Source organism: Schistocerca americana, chromosome 2, assembly GCF_021461395.2.
Source record: "Schistocerca americana isolate TAMUIC-IGC-003095 chromosome 2, iqSchAmer2.1, whole genome shotgun sequence".
Lineage (NCBI taxonomy): Eukaryota > Metazoa > Arthropoda > Insecta > Orthoptera > Acrididae > Schistocerca > Schistocerca americana.
Window position 1 is genome coordinate 802,039,976 of NC_060120.1, and position 17,619 is coordinate 802,057,594.

Below are 17,619 nucleotides of genomic sequence, written 5' to 3' on the forward strand. Positions count from 1 at the left end.
AAGCATGCCAGTCAGATATGAAGCTATAGGCAGTGATAATGTAATGTTCGAAAAAGTGTTGTGCCAACAAGACATTTGCAAAATGTAGAAAGAAGACAGCCTTGAATATTTACGTCAAGAACAGATAAAAGATAGACAGGAAAGTGGAAATGGTAAATAAGAGATAGAGAGGAAAGTGAAAATGCTAAATAAGTGATAGACAGGAAAGTGAAAATGGTAAATAAGAGAAATGTATAATTGTTTAGTAATAGTTATGAGAGCATAGACAGAATGATATTTTGTGCGCCCTTGATAAAGAAGAATTTATAATGCGTTTGTATTAGGACGTTTTCGTGTATACCATTTTACAAGCAAGAAACAGTCATGTATTTTATTTAGATCACCATGTGCTTATGATGCACATTCTTCATCCAAAGGTGTACTGTGTATTTTATGTTTATAAAGTGCTTGTTGAAAAGCAGTGTGTAGCTCTGGATAAATGATAGTTTATGGTGTCCTTAGGGTAAGAAGAGTAGTTTTGTGTTAATATAAGCCTTGCAAAAGGAACTCAAGGTAGAAGAATTAATTTGTGTATCGAATGCAAAGGAAATGATTTGTTCAACTGTACATATACTACGAGGCATTGTGTAAATTAAAGTGAGAAGTTAAAGCTGCAGTGTTTTGAAATAAGTGCTACAAAAGAATGTAATTACAAATAAGAAAATTAATTGTGAATTATAGCTAAAGAAGTACAACATTAACTGTGCACAGAAATAGAATATATGCTATAAGATTAATGATTAACTGGAAATCGAACTAAGTATGAACAGAAGTAACACTGCATTTTGAAGGTGGTGTGGATAAAAAAAGAAAATGAAAAAATTTTAAAGGAAAACGTACAGATGAATTTACTCGTAAATAAAGACTCGAATCCAAGAGGCACATACTACCACAGTTGATAGAAAAATTTGGCAGTCTCTCAGGGCAGAGATTACAAAATTTTTCCTCGGAGAGGGAGGTGTCGCATATACGTCGCAAATGATTAGCGTTAAGTACAGAGAGTGTACAGCTAGGGTATAATGTTGCTCAAAGAGTGTCACTAAAGGAGTAACTTAACGTCGCAAGGACGTTAGGAAACAGGAGGCACTGTGTTTTTTGTGATGCGGGTAGTACGGGCTACGTGACCAGCAGCACAGAAGCTTCTGGAAGGAGGACAGAGCGTGGTCGCGTGAGAGGCACGTCATGCCAGCCTATTTAACAAGCGTTGCCGCCGGCGCTGCTGAGCATTCAGACTCAGATTACGATCTTAGTTTGCCTCAGCCGCTGAACCTGCGTTACTCTGCTCCCGAACTTTTTTCCTCGTGGCACTTAGCTGCACAACGTACATGCAGGATTGCACAACATAGTCAACGTGTTAGTGCGTCGTAGGATTCGACAGTTGTTCAGTCTCAGTTGTTATTCAGAGTTACTTGTCCTTTTTCCCAACCAAATTCCTTTTTCTTTATCATCAGTCCACTGACTTGTTTGATGCGGCCCCGCCAGTGCAACCTACGTCCTCAGTTACCTGTTGGATGTTTCCAATCCCTTTCTTTCTCTACATTTTTTCCCTGTGCATCTCCCTCCCTTTACTATTATGGAAGTCATTCCCTGATGTCTTAACAGATGTCCTATTATCCCGGCCCTTCTCTTTGTCAGTGTTTTCCGCATATTCCTTTCCTCTCCGATTCTGTGCAGAACCTTGTCATTCCTTACCCTATCAGTCACCTTAAGTTTCCACATTCGTCTTAGCACCACATCTCAAATGCTTCGATTCTCTTCTATTCCGGTTTTCCCACTGTCCATGTTTCACTGTCATACAGTGCTGTGCTCTCAGAAATTTCTTCCTCAAATTGAGGCCTATGTCTGATCCTAGTAGACTTCTCTTGGCCAGGAACGTCCTTTTTGCCAGTGCTAGTCTGCTTTTGATGTCCTTCTCACTCCATCCGTCATTGGTTATGTTGCTGCCTAGGTAGCAGAATTCTTTAACTTCATCTACTCCGTGACCATCAATCCTGATGTTCAAGTTTCTCTCTGTTCTCATTTATGCTACTTCTCATTATTTTCGTCTTTCTTCGATTTACTTTTAACCTATATTCTGTACTCATTAGATTGTTCATTCCTTTCAGCATCTCATGTAACTCTTCATCACTTTCACTCAGGATAGATTATCGTGAGCGAATCTTATCACTAACATCTGATGAGCTTGAACTGTAATTCCACTATTCAACCTTTCTTTTATTACTGTCATTGCTTCTTCGATATACAGATTGAACATCAGGGGTGAAGGACTACATTCTGGTCTTATACCCTTTTTAATCTGAGCACTTCGCTCTTCGTCGTTCACTCATTGTTCCCTTTTGCCTCTTGTACATATTGTATCGTACCAGACCCTTACTGTAGCTAACCCCTACTTCCATCGGGATTTCGAACATATTGCACCATTTTACAATGTCGAACGCTTTTTCCAAGTCGACTCGTCCTATGAAAGTGTCTTCTTTAGTCTTGCTTCGATTAACAACCGCAATGTCAGAATTGCCTCTCTGGTAATTTACCTTTCCTAAAGCTCTCTTAAATTCTGATTATAATACTGAATCCCCTATAGCCTCTAAATGGATTCCTGTTTCTTCTTCTATCACATCAGGCAAATCCCCCCCCTGCATACAGGCCTCCAGTGTACTCTTTCCACCTATCTGCTCCTTCCTCTGCATTTAACAGTGTAATTCACGTTGCACTCTTAGTGTTATCACACTTGCTTTTATTATCACCAGAGGTTGTTTTGACTTTCCTACAGGCTGAGTTAGCCCAACCACCCATCATTTCCTTTTCGATTTTTTCACATTTTTCATGCAACCATTTCGTCTTAGATTCCCTGCACTTCCTATTTACTTCATTCCTCAGAGACTTGTATTTCTGCATGCCTCAATTTCCACGAAAATTTTTGTACTTCCTTCTTTCATCGATAACTGTAGTATTTCTTCTTTTACCCATCGTTTCTTCGCAGTTACCTTCTTTGTACCTACGTTTTTCTTTCCAAATTTCGTGATGGCCCTTTTTAGAGATGTCCATTCCTCTTCAGCTGTACTGCCTACTTTCCTACCTCTTATTGCTGTATCTATAGCCTTAAAGAACTTAAAGCTTATCTCGTCATTCCTTAAAACTTCTGCATTCCACTTCTTTGAGTATTGATTCTTCCTGATTAATATCTTAAATTTCAGCCTACTCTTCATCACTACTATGTTGTAAACAGATTCTATATCTGATCCTGGGTCCTCCTTACAATCCAGTATCTGATTTCAGAACACCCGACCTTTTCCAAGTGTATCTCTTCCTCTTGTGATCTTGAACAGGGTACGGACTGTTACTAGTTGAAGTTCATTACAGAAATAATTAATCATTCTCCTCTCTCATTCCTTGTCCCAAGCTCATATTCTTCTGTAACTTTTTCTTCTACTTGTTCCCCTATAACTACATTCCGTTCCCCCATGACTATTAGATTTTCATCTCCCTTATTGTACTGTATTAGCCTTTCAGATATTATCTCTATCTCTTCATCTTCAGCTTGCGACACCGACATGTGTACCTAAACTATTTTTGTCGATGTTGGTTTGCTGTCGAGTCTGATAAGAGCCACCCTATCACTGAACTGTTCAGAGTAGCACACCCTCTTCTCTAACTCCCTATTCATAACGAATCCTACTCCAGTTATACCATTTTCTACGGCTGTTTATATTACCCTATACCCATATGACCACAAATCCTTGTCCTCTTTCCATTTCACCTCACTGACACCACTATAGCTAGATTGAGCCTTTGCATTTCCCTTTTCAGAATTTCTAGCTTCCCTGCCTTTGAAATTCCAAGCCCCGAATAGTAGTACTTTATCCATCCTTTAGTTATTCAATCTTTTTCTCATGGTCACCTCCCCATTGCCAGTTCCCTCCCAGATATCAGAATGGGGGACTACTGTGGAATCTTTTGCCGATGGAGAGATCATCATGACACTTTTGCAATTACAGGCCACATGTCCTGCGGTTACATGATGAGTGTCTTTAATGGAGTCGTTTTCATTGCCATCTGAATCCTCATTTCCTGATCTGAAAACATTCCATCTTGTATTCTCAGGCACCAGGTCTACGAGTTGGACGAGCCTCTTCACTACGGGAGACAGCGTCAGTTACCATCCTGGTCTGCTACCACGACACTACACCATAAAAAAACGAATCGGATAAGGAATTACCTTTGCTTTGACTGAAGACTACTCTCGTAACCGTAAATGTCTGATAAAATCACAACTGCGTCACATATCAAACCGAGTGAATCCAATACACGTATCTGAAGCTTAAATGTCTGAGGAAATTGTGACATATGTAAAGCATGTTGTAGTGTATCCAAGCTGCCGACTTCTGTGTTCAGGTTCAGGGGACATTACAAATATGGATTTCAAATGGTTTAAATGGCTCTGAGGACTATGGGACTCAACTGCTGAGGTCATTAGTCCCCTAGAACTTAGAATTAGTTAAACCTAACTAACCTAAGGACATCACAAACATCCATGCCCGAGGCAGGATTCGAACATGCGACCGTAGCGGTCTTGCGGTTCCAGACTGCAGCGCCTTTAACCGCACGGCCACTTCGGCCGGCTGAATATGGATTTACGCCTGCATGTGTCTATGTACGTATGTGTTTTGCACTTCTCCTAAACAACTGACTGTATTAACATATACCAATGAATGTACCAGCAAAATTATAACTGTATGACACACAATTGAGGACATACGACGTCCTAAACATGACCTGTTTGAAAACGAAACTGCACACGCGAACTATTTGTGCAAATGAGAGCAAATTATGTTAATATTATGTGGAATATATACGAAGTGCCTACGGGGGAACGACAAGGGTATGAAGCGCCTCCTAAACGTCCACAGTTTGTGGTCTAGTGGCTAGAATTGGTGCCTCTGGATCACGGGCTCCAAGGCTCGATTCCCGGCTGGGTTGGGGATTTTCTCTGCGTGGGGACAGTGTGTTTGTGTTGTTCTCATCATATCATCATCATAATCATCATTCGTGGTAGTGGGTAGACTGGATTGTGAAAAAATTGGACTGTGTATAAATTGGGGATTTGTATAGGCGCTGATGACCGCACAATTGAGCGCCCCACAAACCATACATCATTATCACATCTCATAACCCCTGGATCGATTTCAACCAAATATGAAATACACATTTCCATTCGGAAAGAAATACTGTGCTTTAAGAACAAGCAACATCCGACTGGGTTAATGGTGATAAAGCGGAGAGGTAAGGGGGAATGAGTAGATGCGTAGAAACATAGGAGAAGAGAAGATGTAAAAAGAGAAGGGCAGAAGGAAAGAAAGGGAAGGTGATGGACAGAGAGAAGAGGGGATCAACAGAGAGAGAGATGGAGCAGGAAGAGATGGAGAGATGAGGGAAGAGGAGCAGGTCAACAGGGTGGGAGGGGGTATGAGGTAGAGGGAATAAGGAGGAGACAGAGGTATGAGGAGGAGATGGACATAGAGGGGGGATGCGATTGCTACAGAAGAAAGGTGTGCATGGAGGAGTAGCAAATTGACAAAGTAAAGAGAAGAAGATTGAAAGAGACAGGAGGGTGGAAAAGAGCGACAGAAAGAGTGGGGAGGGGATGGACATAGAGAGTGGAGAGCAGAAGATGGGCATAGGGATGGGCGAAGAGGAGATTTGCTTAGAAGGACTGAGGAGAAGTAGACGGGGGATTGTGATGGGGGAGGATGTGGTGGTGGTTAGTGTTTAACGTCCCGTCGACAACGAGGTCATTAGAGACGGAGCGCAAGCTCGGGTTAGGGAAGGATTGGGAAGGAAATCGGCCGTGCCCTTTCAAAGGAACCATCCCGGCATTTGCCTGAAACGATTTAGGGAAATCATGGAAAACCTAAATCAGGACGGCAGGAGACGGGATTGAACCGTCGTCCTCCCGAATGCGAGTCCAGTGTGCTATCCACTGCGCCACCTCGCTCGGTGATGGGGGAGGAGGAAACTAGCTTTGAACGGGGGAGGAAGAGATCCCCAGAGGTGAAAGGAGCAGATGGACAAAGTGAGGAGGAGATGGACACATAGGGAGGGGGCATACATACTGAGCTAGTATAGTAATGAAACTGTACTACACTGTTCACCAGAGCTTTGTTCTCGTTGCGGCTCCAATAGAGCAGCACGTATTACACGCTTTTAGAAACGTGTAAATGAAAATACTTTGGTTTTACGCTACAGACAGACTTCTTTCTTCTTGAGCATGAAAAATATATTTAGCTGCCAGTTTTTTAAGTATTGGAGCTCTCGTGTGATGGTGAACTACATGCTTACCAAACATCCCTGTTGCTAGTATAGATGATTCAATTTCACTTTAGTTCACCAGGTATGTAGGTTTATACATGGAATCGGTGCTGATTTCATTGTGACTTAATTTAAAGAGCATTAGGCGTTACTACCTGGGGAACAACCTTAATGTTATGAAATACTAATGTCTGTTTCGACAAGAGCTGTTGCAGCTTGTCAGCCAGACTTACACACTTCATAATGTGCCCGTATTGTTCTCGGAATCAACAGTTACTGTATCTGAAAATGACTGATAGTGATTTGAAAACTGTTATGTGAAAATAGTAATATAATGGTAGAAAAACTGGCAGTAAAACAACATAATTGGCCACTGCGGGTTTCGATTTGAATCAAAATTGCATTCCTTCTCATTGGTAATCCTGCATGCTTAAGTAGTTTATTTATATGTTCCGATTAAATATGTTGTCACATTGTGAATCTTGAATTGAAGTTATTAATTAACCAGTCCAAGACCAGTAGGGTTAAATTAAAGAGAAATAACTTTCCCATTCTATAACGCACCACTTTATCCTTTCGCACCTCATAAACAATTTTTTGTCGTCATATCGCATTTGTAGGGATTTCTATTAACGCCATTGAGGTGTCACTTACTTCAGTGTTTAGTGGTTCTGCCGTAAGTATACAGCTTGCTGTACTCACTCAAGATGCGTCTTCTGCACGTCGAAGTCGACGAAGGTAATGTGAACGATGTCGTGCGAGCCGCCAACGAAGCTGTAGAGAAGGCAGTCGACGTCGCTGGGGTATGGCCGAGGGTAGTCGGGGCTGCTGAAGACGCCAAACTCCTTGCCGAACGTGCTCGTGAACAGCAAGCACTCGCACCCTGTAAGGAGACTCCATCAGCTGTATACGCTGAAGTGCCAAAGAATCAGGTACAGGCTTGCGTATTCAAATAAAAAGATAAGTAAACAGACAGAGTACGATGCTGTAAAGTTTGGAAGGTAGGAGACGAGATACTGGCAGAAGTAAAGCTGTGAGGACCGGGCGTGAGTCGTGCTTCGATAGCTCAGATGGTAGAGCACTTGACCGCCAAAGGCAAAGTCCCGAGTTCGAGTCTCGGTCGGGCACAGAGTTTTAATCCGCCAGGAAGTTTCATATCAGCGCACACTCCGCTGCAGAGTGAAAAATCTCATTCAAGATTTAAGTGAGTCTGAATGTGGTGTTATAGTCGGCGCACTATCGATGAGACACAGCATCTCTGAGGTAGCGACGAAGTTGGGATCTCAACGTACGACCATTTCACTAGTGAACCGTGAATATCAGGAACCCGGTAAAACATCAAATCTCCCACATCGCTGAGGCGCCGGCCGAAGTGGCCGCGCGGTTCTGGCGCTGCAGTCTGGAACCGCGAGACCGCTACGGTCGCAGGTTCGAATCCTGCCTCGGGCATGGGTGTGTGTGATGTCCTTAGGTTAGTTAGGTTTAACTAGTTCTAAGTTCTAGGGGGCTAATGACCTCAGCAGTTGAGTCCCATAGTACTCAGAGCCATTTGAACCATCGCTGAGGCCGGAAAAAGGTGCTCCAAGAACAGGATCGACGACGACTGAAGAGAGTCGTTCAACGTGAGAAGTGCAACCCTTTCGCATATTTCTGCAGATTTCAATGCTGGACCATCAACAAGGATCAGAGTGCGAACCATTCCACAAAACATCATTGACATCGGCTTTCGGAGCCAAAGGCCCACTCGTGTGTCCTTGATGACTGCACGACACAAAGCTTTACGCCTTGCCTGGGCCCATCAACACCGGAATTAGACTGTTGGAATGGAAACATGCTGTCTGCTCGGACGAGTCTCTATTCAAATTGTATCGAGAGGATGGACGTATACGGGTATGGAGACAGCCTCATGAATCCATGGACCCAACAAGACAGCAGGGGACTGTTCAAGCTGGTGGAGGCTCTGTAATGATGTGGAGCGCGTGCATTTGGAATGATACGGGACCTCTGATACGTCTAGATACTGCTCTGACGGGTTACACGTACGTAAGCATCCTTTCTGATCACCTACATCCATTTATGTCTATTGTGCATTGCGACAGACTTGGACAATTCCAGCATTAGAATGCAACGTGCCGCATATCCAGAATTGCTGCAGAGTGGCTCCAGGAACTGTCGTCTGACTTTAAACGCTTCCGTTGGCCACCAAACTCCCTAGATATGAGCGCTATTGAGCCTATCTGGGACGCCTTGCAACGTGATTTTCTCCACCCCGTCGTACTCTTACAGATATATGGACAGCAGGATTCATGGTGTCAGTTCCCTCCAGCACGACTTCAGACATTAGTCGACTCCACGCCACGTCGTGTTGCGGCACTTCTGCGTGCTCGCGGAGCTCCTATGCGGTATTAGGCAGATGTAACAGTATATTTCGCTCTTCAATGTATATATTATACATATATGAAAGTACGAGAATGCATTCTCCCAGTCAGTTAGCCCGTATTACGAGGGAGCAATGACGGAAATCAAGGTGAGATTCCGTTCGGAGATCAATATTCACGGTGACAAGGTATCAGTGGCTGGATTCCCTGATGACGTTGCAATCCTTAGTGGAAGTGAGAAAGAAGCAGTAGAAGGAAAAATCTGTAGTGGAAGACAATGATCAGAATGTACCCAAGAAATAAACAAGGACGTCAGGTGTAAGTGTTACTATGAGTTGACCCAAAAACGGATGCCCTCAACCGAACGTACGAGCTACGTTTTTTATCTGTATAGAATGTCAGAAATTATTTTTATCCTCAGTCATAGACACCTACGTCATGAGTGGCAGCTCATACATCGTGTGCTGTAGAATACTACTCATTTTCTCCTTGTCATCAAGGAATTTAATCATTATATATACAGAAACAGACACATTTCAACCGTTCTCAAAAAGCTCACACGAAAAAATATTCACATTCACAAAATGCTTGTTAAAATTTCAGTACGATTATTAATCAAAATAGGGGAGAGGTTTGCTAATTGCTTTTATCGCAGCGCAATTTTTTTTCGGAATCCAATGTTTACTAGGCAGTGGAGGAGGCAGCCTTCATATTTAACATTTCTCTTCAACTGTATTGCACAGTTGTACAAGTTTTCGACAAACTGAAGAGATATATTAATACGAAATACATAACCAGGTGTGTAACTTGCTTCAACTTTTCAGCCACGTATGTTCGTTTAGTCTTCCCAAACTGTGGTCGACTAAATATCGAACGCAGCAACTGCAGTTCATCAGCGTGAAATGTCTCTGAAAGTAAATATTGACCAACAGACTACTAATGTTAAGCAACGAGACTGTAGCAATATAAAACAGAGTCTCTGAATGACGTTTGCTGGGTCCTACGACGAGGAGTTACAGGCCATCATGCTGGCCAGCACCCATCGACATCAATAGGAGGTCGGGTGGTGTTGCAAACTGTAAATACAGTGGACAACTTTGATATGCCCACAAGGGATTTAAGACAATGAGGTAGAATATAGATATTCGAATATTAAGAGTAGTAGAAAACGTGCAGCAGGGCTTCAAGAAAAATGTCGAGCCTATAAACAATGGCATTTGGTGACGATGTGAAACGTCAGGATAAGCAAGACACATGAAGCAGTCAGATACAAAGCAAGCAGAGAAAACCGTAGCCAGTGGGACAGAAAAGAGACTGATTATGGAGTACGCTGTTCTGAATAAGGACAGGGAAACGGCTACACAGAACGTCAGACCCATGTCCTTGCGTTGTATTCGATGAAAGTGATATACACTCCTGGAAATGGAAAAAAGAACACATTGACACCGGTGTGTCAGACCCACCATACTTGCTCCGGACACTGCGAGAGGGCTGTACAAGCAATGATCACACGCACGGCACAGCGGACACACCAGGAACCGCGGTGTTGGCCGTCGAATGGCGCTAGCTGCGCAACATTTGTGCACCGCCGCCGTCAGTGTCAGCCAGTTTGCAGTGGCATACGGAGCTCCATCGCAGTCTTTAACACTGGTAGCATGCCGCGACAGCGTGAACGTGAACCATATGTGCAGTTGACGGACTTTGAGCGAGGGCGTATAGTGGGCATGCGGGAGGCCGGGTGGACGTACCGCCGAATTGCTCAACACGTGGGGCGTGAGGTCTCCACAGTACATCGATGTTGTAGCCAGTGGTCGGCGGAAGGTGCACGTGCCCGTCGACCTGGGACCGGACCGCAGCGGCGCACGGATGCACGCCAAGACCGTAGGATCCTACGCAGTGCCGTAGGGGACAGCACCGCCACTTCCCAGCAAATTAGGGACACTGTTGCTCCTGGGGTATCGGCGAGGACCATTCGCAACCGTCTCCATGAAGCTGGGCTACGGTTCCGCACACCGTTAGGCCGCCTTCCGCTCACGCCCCAACATCGTGCAGCCCGCCTCCAGTGGTGTCGCGACAAGCGTGAATGGAGGGACGAATGGAGACGTGTCGTCTTCAGCGATGAGAGTCGCTTCTGCCTTGGTGCCAATGATGGTCGTATGCGTGTTTGGCGCCGTGCAGGTGAGCGCCACAATCAGGACTGCATACGACCGAGGCACACAGGGCCAACACCCGGCATCATGGTGTGGGGAGCGATCTCCTACACTGGCCGTACACCACTGGTGATCGTCGAGGGGACACTGAATAGTGCACGGTACATCCAAACCGTCATCGAACCCATCGTTCTACCATTCCTAGACGGGCAAGGGAACTTGCTGTTCCAACAGGACAATGCACGTCCGCATGTATCCCGTGCCACCCAACATGCTCTAGAAGGTGTAAGTCAATTACCCTGGCCAGCAAGATCTCCGGATCTGTCCCCCATTGAGCATGTTTGGGACTGGATGAAGCGTCGTCTCACGCGGTCTGCACGTCCAGCACGAACGCTGGTCCAACTGAGGCGCCAGGTGGAAATGGCATGGCAAGCCGTTCCACAGGACTACATCCAGCATCTCTACGATCGTCTCCATGGGAGAATAGCAGCCTGCATTGCTGCGAAAGGTGGATATACACTGTACTAGTGCCGACATTGTGCATGCTCTGTTGCCTGTGTCTATGTGCCTGTGGTTCTGTCAGTGTGATCATGTGATGTATCTGACCCCAGGAATGTGTCAATAAAGTTTCCCCTTCCTGGGACAATGAATTCACGGTGTTCTTATTTCCATTTCCAGGAGTGTATACTCCTATGTAGCGCCGGGTCTGCTCCACTGGCACAATGAGTTATATGTTCTGCTCGTAGCGAGAGGACGCCGTCTGGTAACGTCTTAAGCTGCGCGCAAGCTCAGAAAGGGGTTTTTGTTTTGACTTGTGGAAAAAGTGCGGATCGTAAGCTGGTCAGTGAAGGTAGTTTGCGCTTTTCGGGGCTATATACTAGTTCAAAAAATGGTTCAAATGGCTCTGAGCACTATGGGACTTAACATCTATGGTCATCAGTTCCCTAGAACTTAGAACTACTTAAACCTAACTAACCTAAGGACAGCACACAACACCCAGCCATCACGAGGCAGAGAAAATCCCTGACCCCGCCGGGAATCGAACCCGAGAACCCGGGCGTGGGAAGCGAGAACGCTACCGCACGACCACGAGATGCGGGCTGCATACTAGTTTCTACACCGGAGACGGGCAGCGGAACAGGCAGACTTGTAGCCGCCACTGACCGGAACATACACACGAGAGTGCCGCATGCCAAACAGGTCGTGGTGCAGGGCGTGTAGGCCATACCGAACTGAAGCCTGAGGTCTTGGTCTCTGATTAACGCTGACAACTCGCCGGATAATCCGTTTCGAGTACAGTCTCTACAGATTGAGTTTTTGGGTTATAGCGTAGAACTGCGTGTTGCGCTTATCAAATGCATGGATGTCAGCGTGCGCTGTGTGAGCAATAAACTGTAAGTAGACTACTGCTTCCCTCTCCATATTAATGGGGTGTTAACCAACACGGTAGTGATGTGCTTAAGGGTTAATTTTTTTCACTGCCAACCATTTTTATGGTTTGCTATGTATTCACATATAATTGGTTTGCCTTATTATGATGTCCAAAATTAATTGTGCTTCTTTCTATGTTGTTGAAGCCTGTCTTCATTGTGCGTAATAAGGCAATGCTGTACGGGGCGTTGTCCACTGGGAGACTGTAACCTGTCTGAGAATGTTTACTTCAGACAGGTGCGACAGAGCAGACGCTACTTCCCTGAATGCGTGCCACTGAAGCACTGTCTGTACAGCTGAGTTAAAATCGGAAAACAGAAGAGTGCAGTCTCCGACACCGGTTGACCGTCAGCTAGAACCGTCTGTAACATCTCAACTAGACAGGTAGTGAATTGAAGTATATCTTGACACAAACGAGATAAATAAACCCACTTTTAACGTGCAGAACACAGCGAACGATGCTCATAACTTCGCCTTATTCACGCAGACGTAAAGTGCTACAGTACCCTGAGCAGGTGCAGCTTCTTGTCAATACATAAGGTACAAATCCACGCTACGTCACAAATCGATGGGTTATGACGCATTATAAGAATCCTTACCCCAGAGGCCTACCCAAAAGGGCAGCTGGAATTAACATGCACATGGGGGGGGGCGGATGTGAAGACCGCAGTTTCTGAAGTAAAAATCGCGGAAAAGTGGCAGTCGACAATCTGGTGTGTTTACATCTAAGATGAGTGTGTGTCTGCCGTCTTTACAGCAGCAGAATCGTCCTAGTTTCGGCACTGAGGGACAGATAGCGGTACTTTGAAATGAGTACGGTCACTTTGGCGTCCAGCCACGTGACGGGAAACTCAACGGCCGGCACGCAGGCTCATGGCGGGCTTCCTGCGGGGCGCTTTTAGCATAGAACGTATGATGTAGAAATAAATAGAAAACTGATCCCAACGTGGCACAAAGGAGCTTGTAGGCTCATTTTAAAGCAGAAAATTAGCCGCTTGTGTTCTTACAAACGCGCCTCCAGTCACCCTGGTAGTTTCTTAATTATAACAAATTGAATATTTTAGTAACTAAGTAAGATTGTAAATTGGACATTTTGGAGACGTTTTGACAATATTTTATGAACGAGGTGTCAAATGAAAGGTCTGAATGAGTAGTGTTAAGGTATCTATGTAACTTCTTTTCATGTTTTAAAAATTCAAATGAAGAGCCAGAATGCAGTTTTCGTGATTAAAAATGCAGAATTTTGATAAATAAAAAATAGGAACCATAAAGATAGCGGCAGTACGGAAAATTAGACATATGGAAATAGGTAATACAATAATAGTATCGGTTATTTATGCATTGAAAGTATTTTAAATAATGAGTTATATATGAAGAACACATAAATCATAATAATATGATTATAACATCCAGTACAGAAATTCTGATGATGAATATGAATTCAGCGGAAAATTTCCGTCTGAACAGAAGTGTTACATGCATTTTATTGTATCTGCATTAAGCGTAAAAGTAAATTTTATGTGCAAATCAACTTCGTTTGACTTCAGAGTGTTTAATCCGAGGGCTTTTAGGTCACTTTATGCGGCAGAGGGCATTCAGTTGAGATGAAAGGAGTAACACGTGTGACTGGCAAAAGTCCGTGCACGAATTGGACTCAGAATATTTTCGTATCGCGAACGCTTGGAACTTGTGCTTATTAGCAGTTGGGTACCGCTGGACTTTGAAGAACTCACTGTGGTGCGTTTGTGAAACTTGCGAAAATTTCGTGCATGATTTGAATATTTTCGTACCGCGAAGTCGTGTGTAACTTTAACTCGGAACAACCGCTGTGGGACATACTGATTTCAGCTTGCAGTTGGACTTCGCATTGTGTTTGGTTTATTATTTTTTATCGATAAGTACTCTACGCTCGGAACTTTGTTCGTCTTGGGGTTTCAGATATTTTAAAAGAAACATTAAGTGAATAATTGCTGAATGATTGTGATTAATATTTGAATGGCACTGTTGAACTAATTAGGTAAATATCTGAGGTCAAATCAAGAACACTTAACAGTATTTCAGTCAAATCTGTCCTGAACAATTTAAAATAAACTCCAGTTAGTTGAAACTGTGTTGTGTTCACTAAAAATTATACCTGCCCGCTAACATTTGTTTTTATAAACTTGGCATTAATTTAAAATTACTGGGGATACTGCAGCGGATGTGGTTGGCACCCCTCAGACCTAACGTAGCCAATTTAGTTAGTACGTCCAACCACATTTTAGGGAACCCCAAGGGGATGCATGCTTTGTAGATGCTTGGGTGATAATTGTCTTTTTTTTTTGTTTATTCGTGCGGTAGCACGTGGGGGCTCGAGCCATCTAGTATTACTAAATAACTGACTTTGAACTAAAATAATTGTGATCACCCAGTGCAACCCGATCTCGCGCATAGAGAGAAACCGTAGCACGTCGCAAATGGTTTTCTCGACCTCGCGAAGCTCGAAAATGGGTATTTCTCGTCCGTTGTAGCTAGTAACCGTCATCAGCAAACAATAAGTGTTGGCTATGAGAGAGCAAGTAACTTTGTAGAAGGACTAATATAACTATCTGGCATAGTGGAATAAATACAGATTGATGGTCGCATTGATAGAACAAACGTACGGAAGCTACTAGAGGAAAGCAACTTCATACAGCAGCTAGATCCATAACTACGAGTTTGGACGGGTGATATAGCGGTTCAGACACTTTAATGCGACCACCGCCTATGTTCAACGTCAACTTGCAATAACCCCTCACAGACGACAGATTGGAGCACGAAATGTGGAGATGATACAAGAAATGTCTGGGAAACACCGAAAACCAGTGCGGTCGTTTTTGTCGTAATGCGGAAACGGCGCTATTTAACCGACGTGTAAAACGGAATGATAGTTGGCTTTCAGGCGAAGGGTGAAAGCATTTTCGAAACGGCTAAGTTCTTAAAGTGATTGCATATCGCCATGGGTTATGTTCACCATGCATGGCAAAATGGCGTTGTCTAAAAGCGGCGCCGAGGCAACTGAGGCGCACCACTGGGTGTAAATAACAGAGGTGAGCGGCGGCTGTCGAGTCCTGTACGGGGCGAATAGACATGCAACTGAAACTTCCTGACAGATTAAAACTCTGTGCCGGACCGAGGCTCGAACTCGGGATCTTTGCCTTTCGCGGGCAAGTGCTCTACCATCTAAGCTACCCAAGCACGACTCATCAACCGCCTTCTCAACCTCAATTCTGCCAGTGCCTCGTCTCCTACATGCAACTGTTCAGCAACTGACCGATCGGTAGAGCCGTAGAATCGACGTGCTTTCATCGGCCGCGAAGGCTAGAATGTGCACGCCAATACCGAAACTGGACGTCCACTGAATATCGACAGGTGACCTTCTCAGGTGAATCATGTTTTATGCTCTAACGGACGGATGGCCATTGGCGTGAATGGGGTGGAACATAAGAAAAACAAAAATCCTGCAACAATTGTCGGAACGTTCCAGGTTTAAGGAGGATGACTTATGGCCTGGCGAATGTTTTAGTGGCATTCCGTGTGTGATCTCGTCACTCTGGTAGGCACAACGGATCAGAGAAAGTATGCATCAACCCTTGGGGACCATTTCCACAGCTACGTACAGTTTCTTTTCTGTCCTCGGCAAGACGTGATTCACCAGCAGGATACTGAAACGTTTCACACAGCTAGCTGTGTATGTGCGTAATTCTAATAGCACGAGAATGAGTTTACCGTTCTCAAAAAAATGGTTCAAATGGCTCTAAGCACTATGGGACGTAACATCTGAAGTTAACTAACCTGAGTACATCACACACATCCATGTCCGAGGAAGGATTCGAACCTGCCACCGTAGCAGCAGCGCGGTTCCGGACTGAAGCGCTTAGAACCGCTGCGCCACAGCGGCTGGTATTTACCGTTAACCTCTGGCAACCAAACTCGATGGATTAGTACCCAATCGAGAATTTGTGTAACCAGTTCGATCATGCTGCTCGCGCCATTGATCCTCAACCGAGAATCCTGGCGCTGTTGCAACGGTACTGGAGTCGATGTGGCTACACGTCTATAGTGGTACCTTGCAAAACTTCGTTGACTCACTTCCTGTACGTTTCGCAGCAGTCCGCCCCGAAAAAGACAGTTATTGACGCATTTGATAGGGTTCACAATAATATGATTGGACAGTATATTAGGGCAATAGCTAGCTGCTATAGCGTTGCCGTCAACAATGCAGCAATGTGGCTGCACATGAAGATAATTTTTCGGTATGACTGGGAGGTATTGCTGACGCTGCAGACTGTTGCAGGTAGTTGCGTCGATGAGCTACGTATTACGTTTGATGAAGTGCCAAAAAATGCAGAAGCCTTCGAACCTATGGAAAATGCGAGGAATAACAGTTGCATAGGGCGAGCGGGAACACATGTGGCTCCAGACAAAGAGGTGCACACCTGGGTTCCATCATGGTTCCGTTGGCAACTGGAAATGTCTTCCCATGAAGGCGCTGCGTCTCTTGTCTCAGAGTGCGATAAATGTACTAACAGTTTCCGCAACTGATTTTGAAATAATGACCAGTTTACTTACTTTTCTCCCACCTGTAGTGTCTTCATTTGCCTGTCCCTTATATATTTACGACACAGTACAATATCATAAGTGAAGGAGTCTGTACAGGTTCTATGAAATCGGTATTTACTCCTTAATACTATACTGAGTAATATTTATGTTAATGCTTCACTAAAATTATTCTGATCAGAGCTGGAGGAAATCTCTTCCTTAAATAACGAAAACAAACAAGGGCTACATGTTCGTGAAACACATATGAACCACCCTTCGTTTTGCTGATAAAATTGTGTTGTCTGATGCTAGTGCAACTGGAAGAACTTGTTAAAGTGAGTTTGGGAGTGGGTCTGAAAATCAATAATAACAAAATACTAATAATGTATAAACAGCATATACGGATGACAACTCAACAACGGAATTATAGAGGTAGAGTTTTCTTTTTTTGGATAGCTGAAGGCAATGACTGAACAGAAAAGGAAAGAAATGAACAAGAAGGGTCCCGATGGCCCAAAGTGCTTTTTGATGAAGGATAGGCATTTTCGGCAATTAATATTCCAATGCGTCTGAAAACGAAAGTCTGCAATTAGTAGAAGTATAAAACTCATTATATACAGGATGTAACGGTTATAGGTGCAGATACTTTTGTATGTATTATCTTAGTGTGTCACACATCAATATGATCGTAGCTTTTGTTCGGAGTCTAACAGCGAACAATCTTCCCAAAAAAAAAAAACAAGTCACAAACGTTT

At 44.1% G+C, this 17,619-nt stretch overlaps 1 protein-coding gene across 1 annotated transcript in view; it reads right to left on the minus strand.

Moving 5' to 3' along the window:
* Positions 1 to 17,619, minus strand: part of LOC124594448 (suppressor of lurcher protein 1-like) — a 320,389-nt gene that overhangs the window by 110,048 nt on the left and 192,722 nt on the right. Inside the window, exon 4 of the mRNA XM_047132824.1 lies at positions 7,048 to 7,228. Coding sequence (XP_046988780.1) covers positions 7,048 to 7,228 — 181 coding nt within the window. The remainder of the gene's footprint in view (positions 1 to 7,047; positions 7,229 to 17,619) is intronic.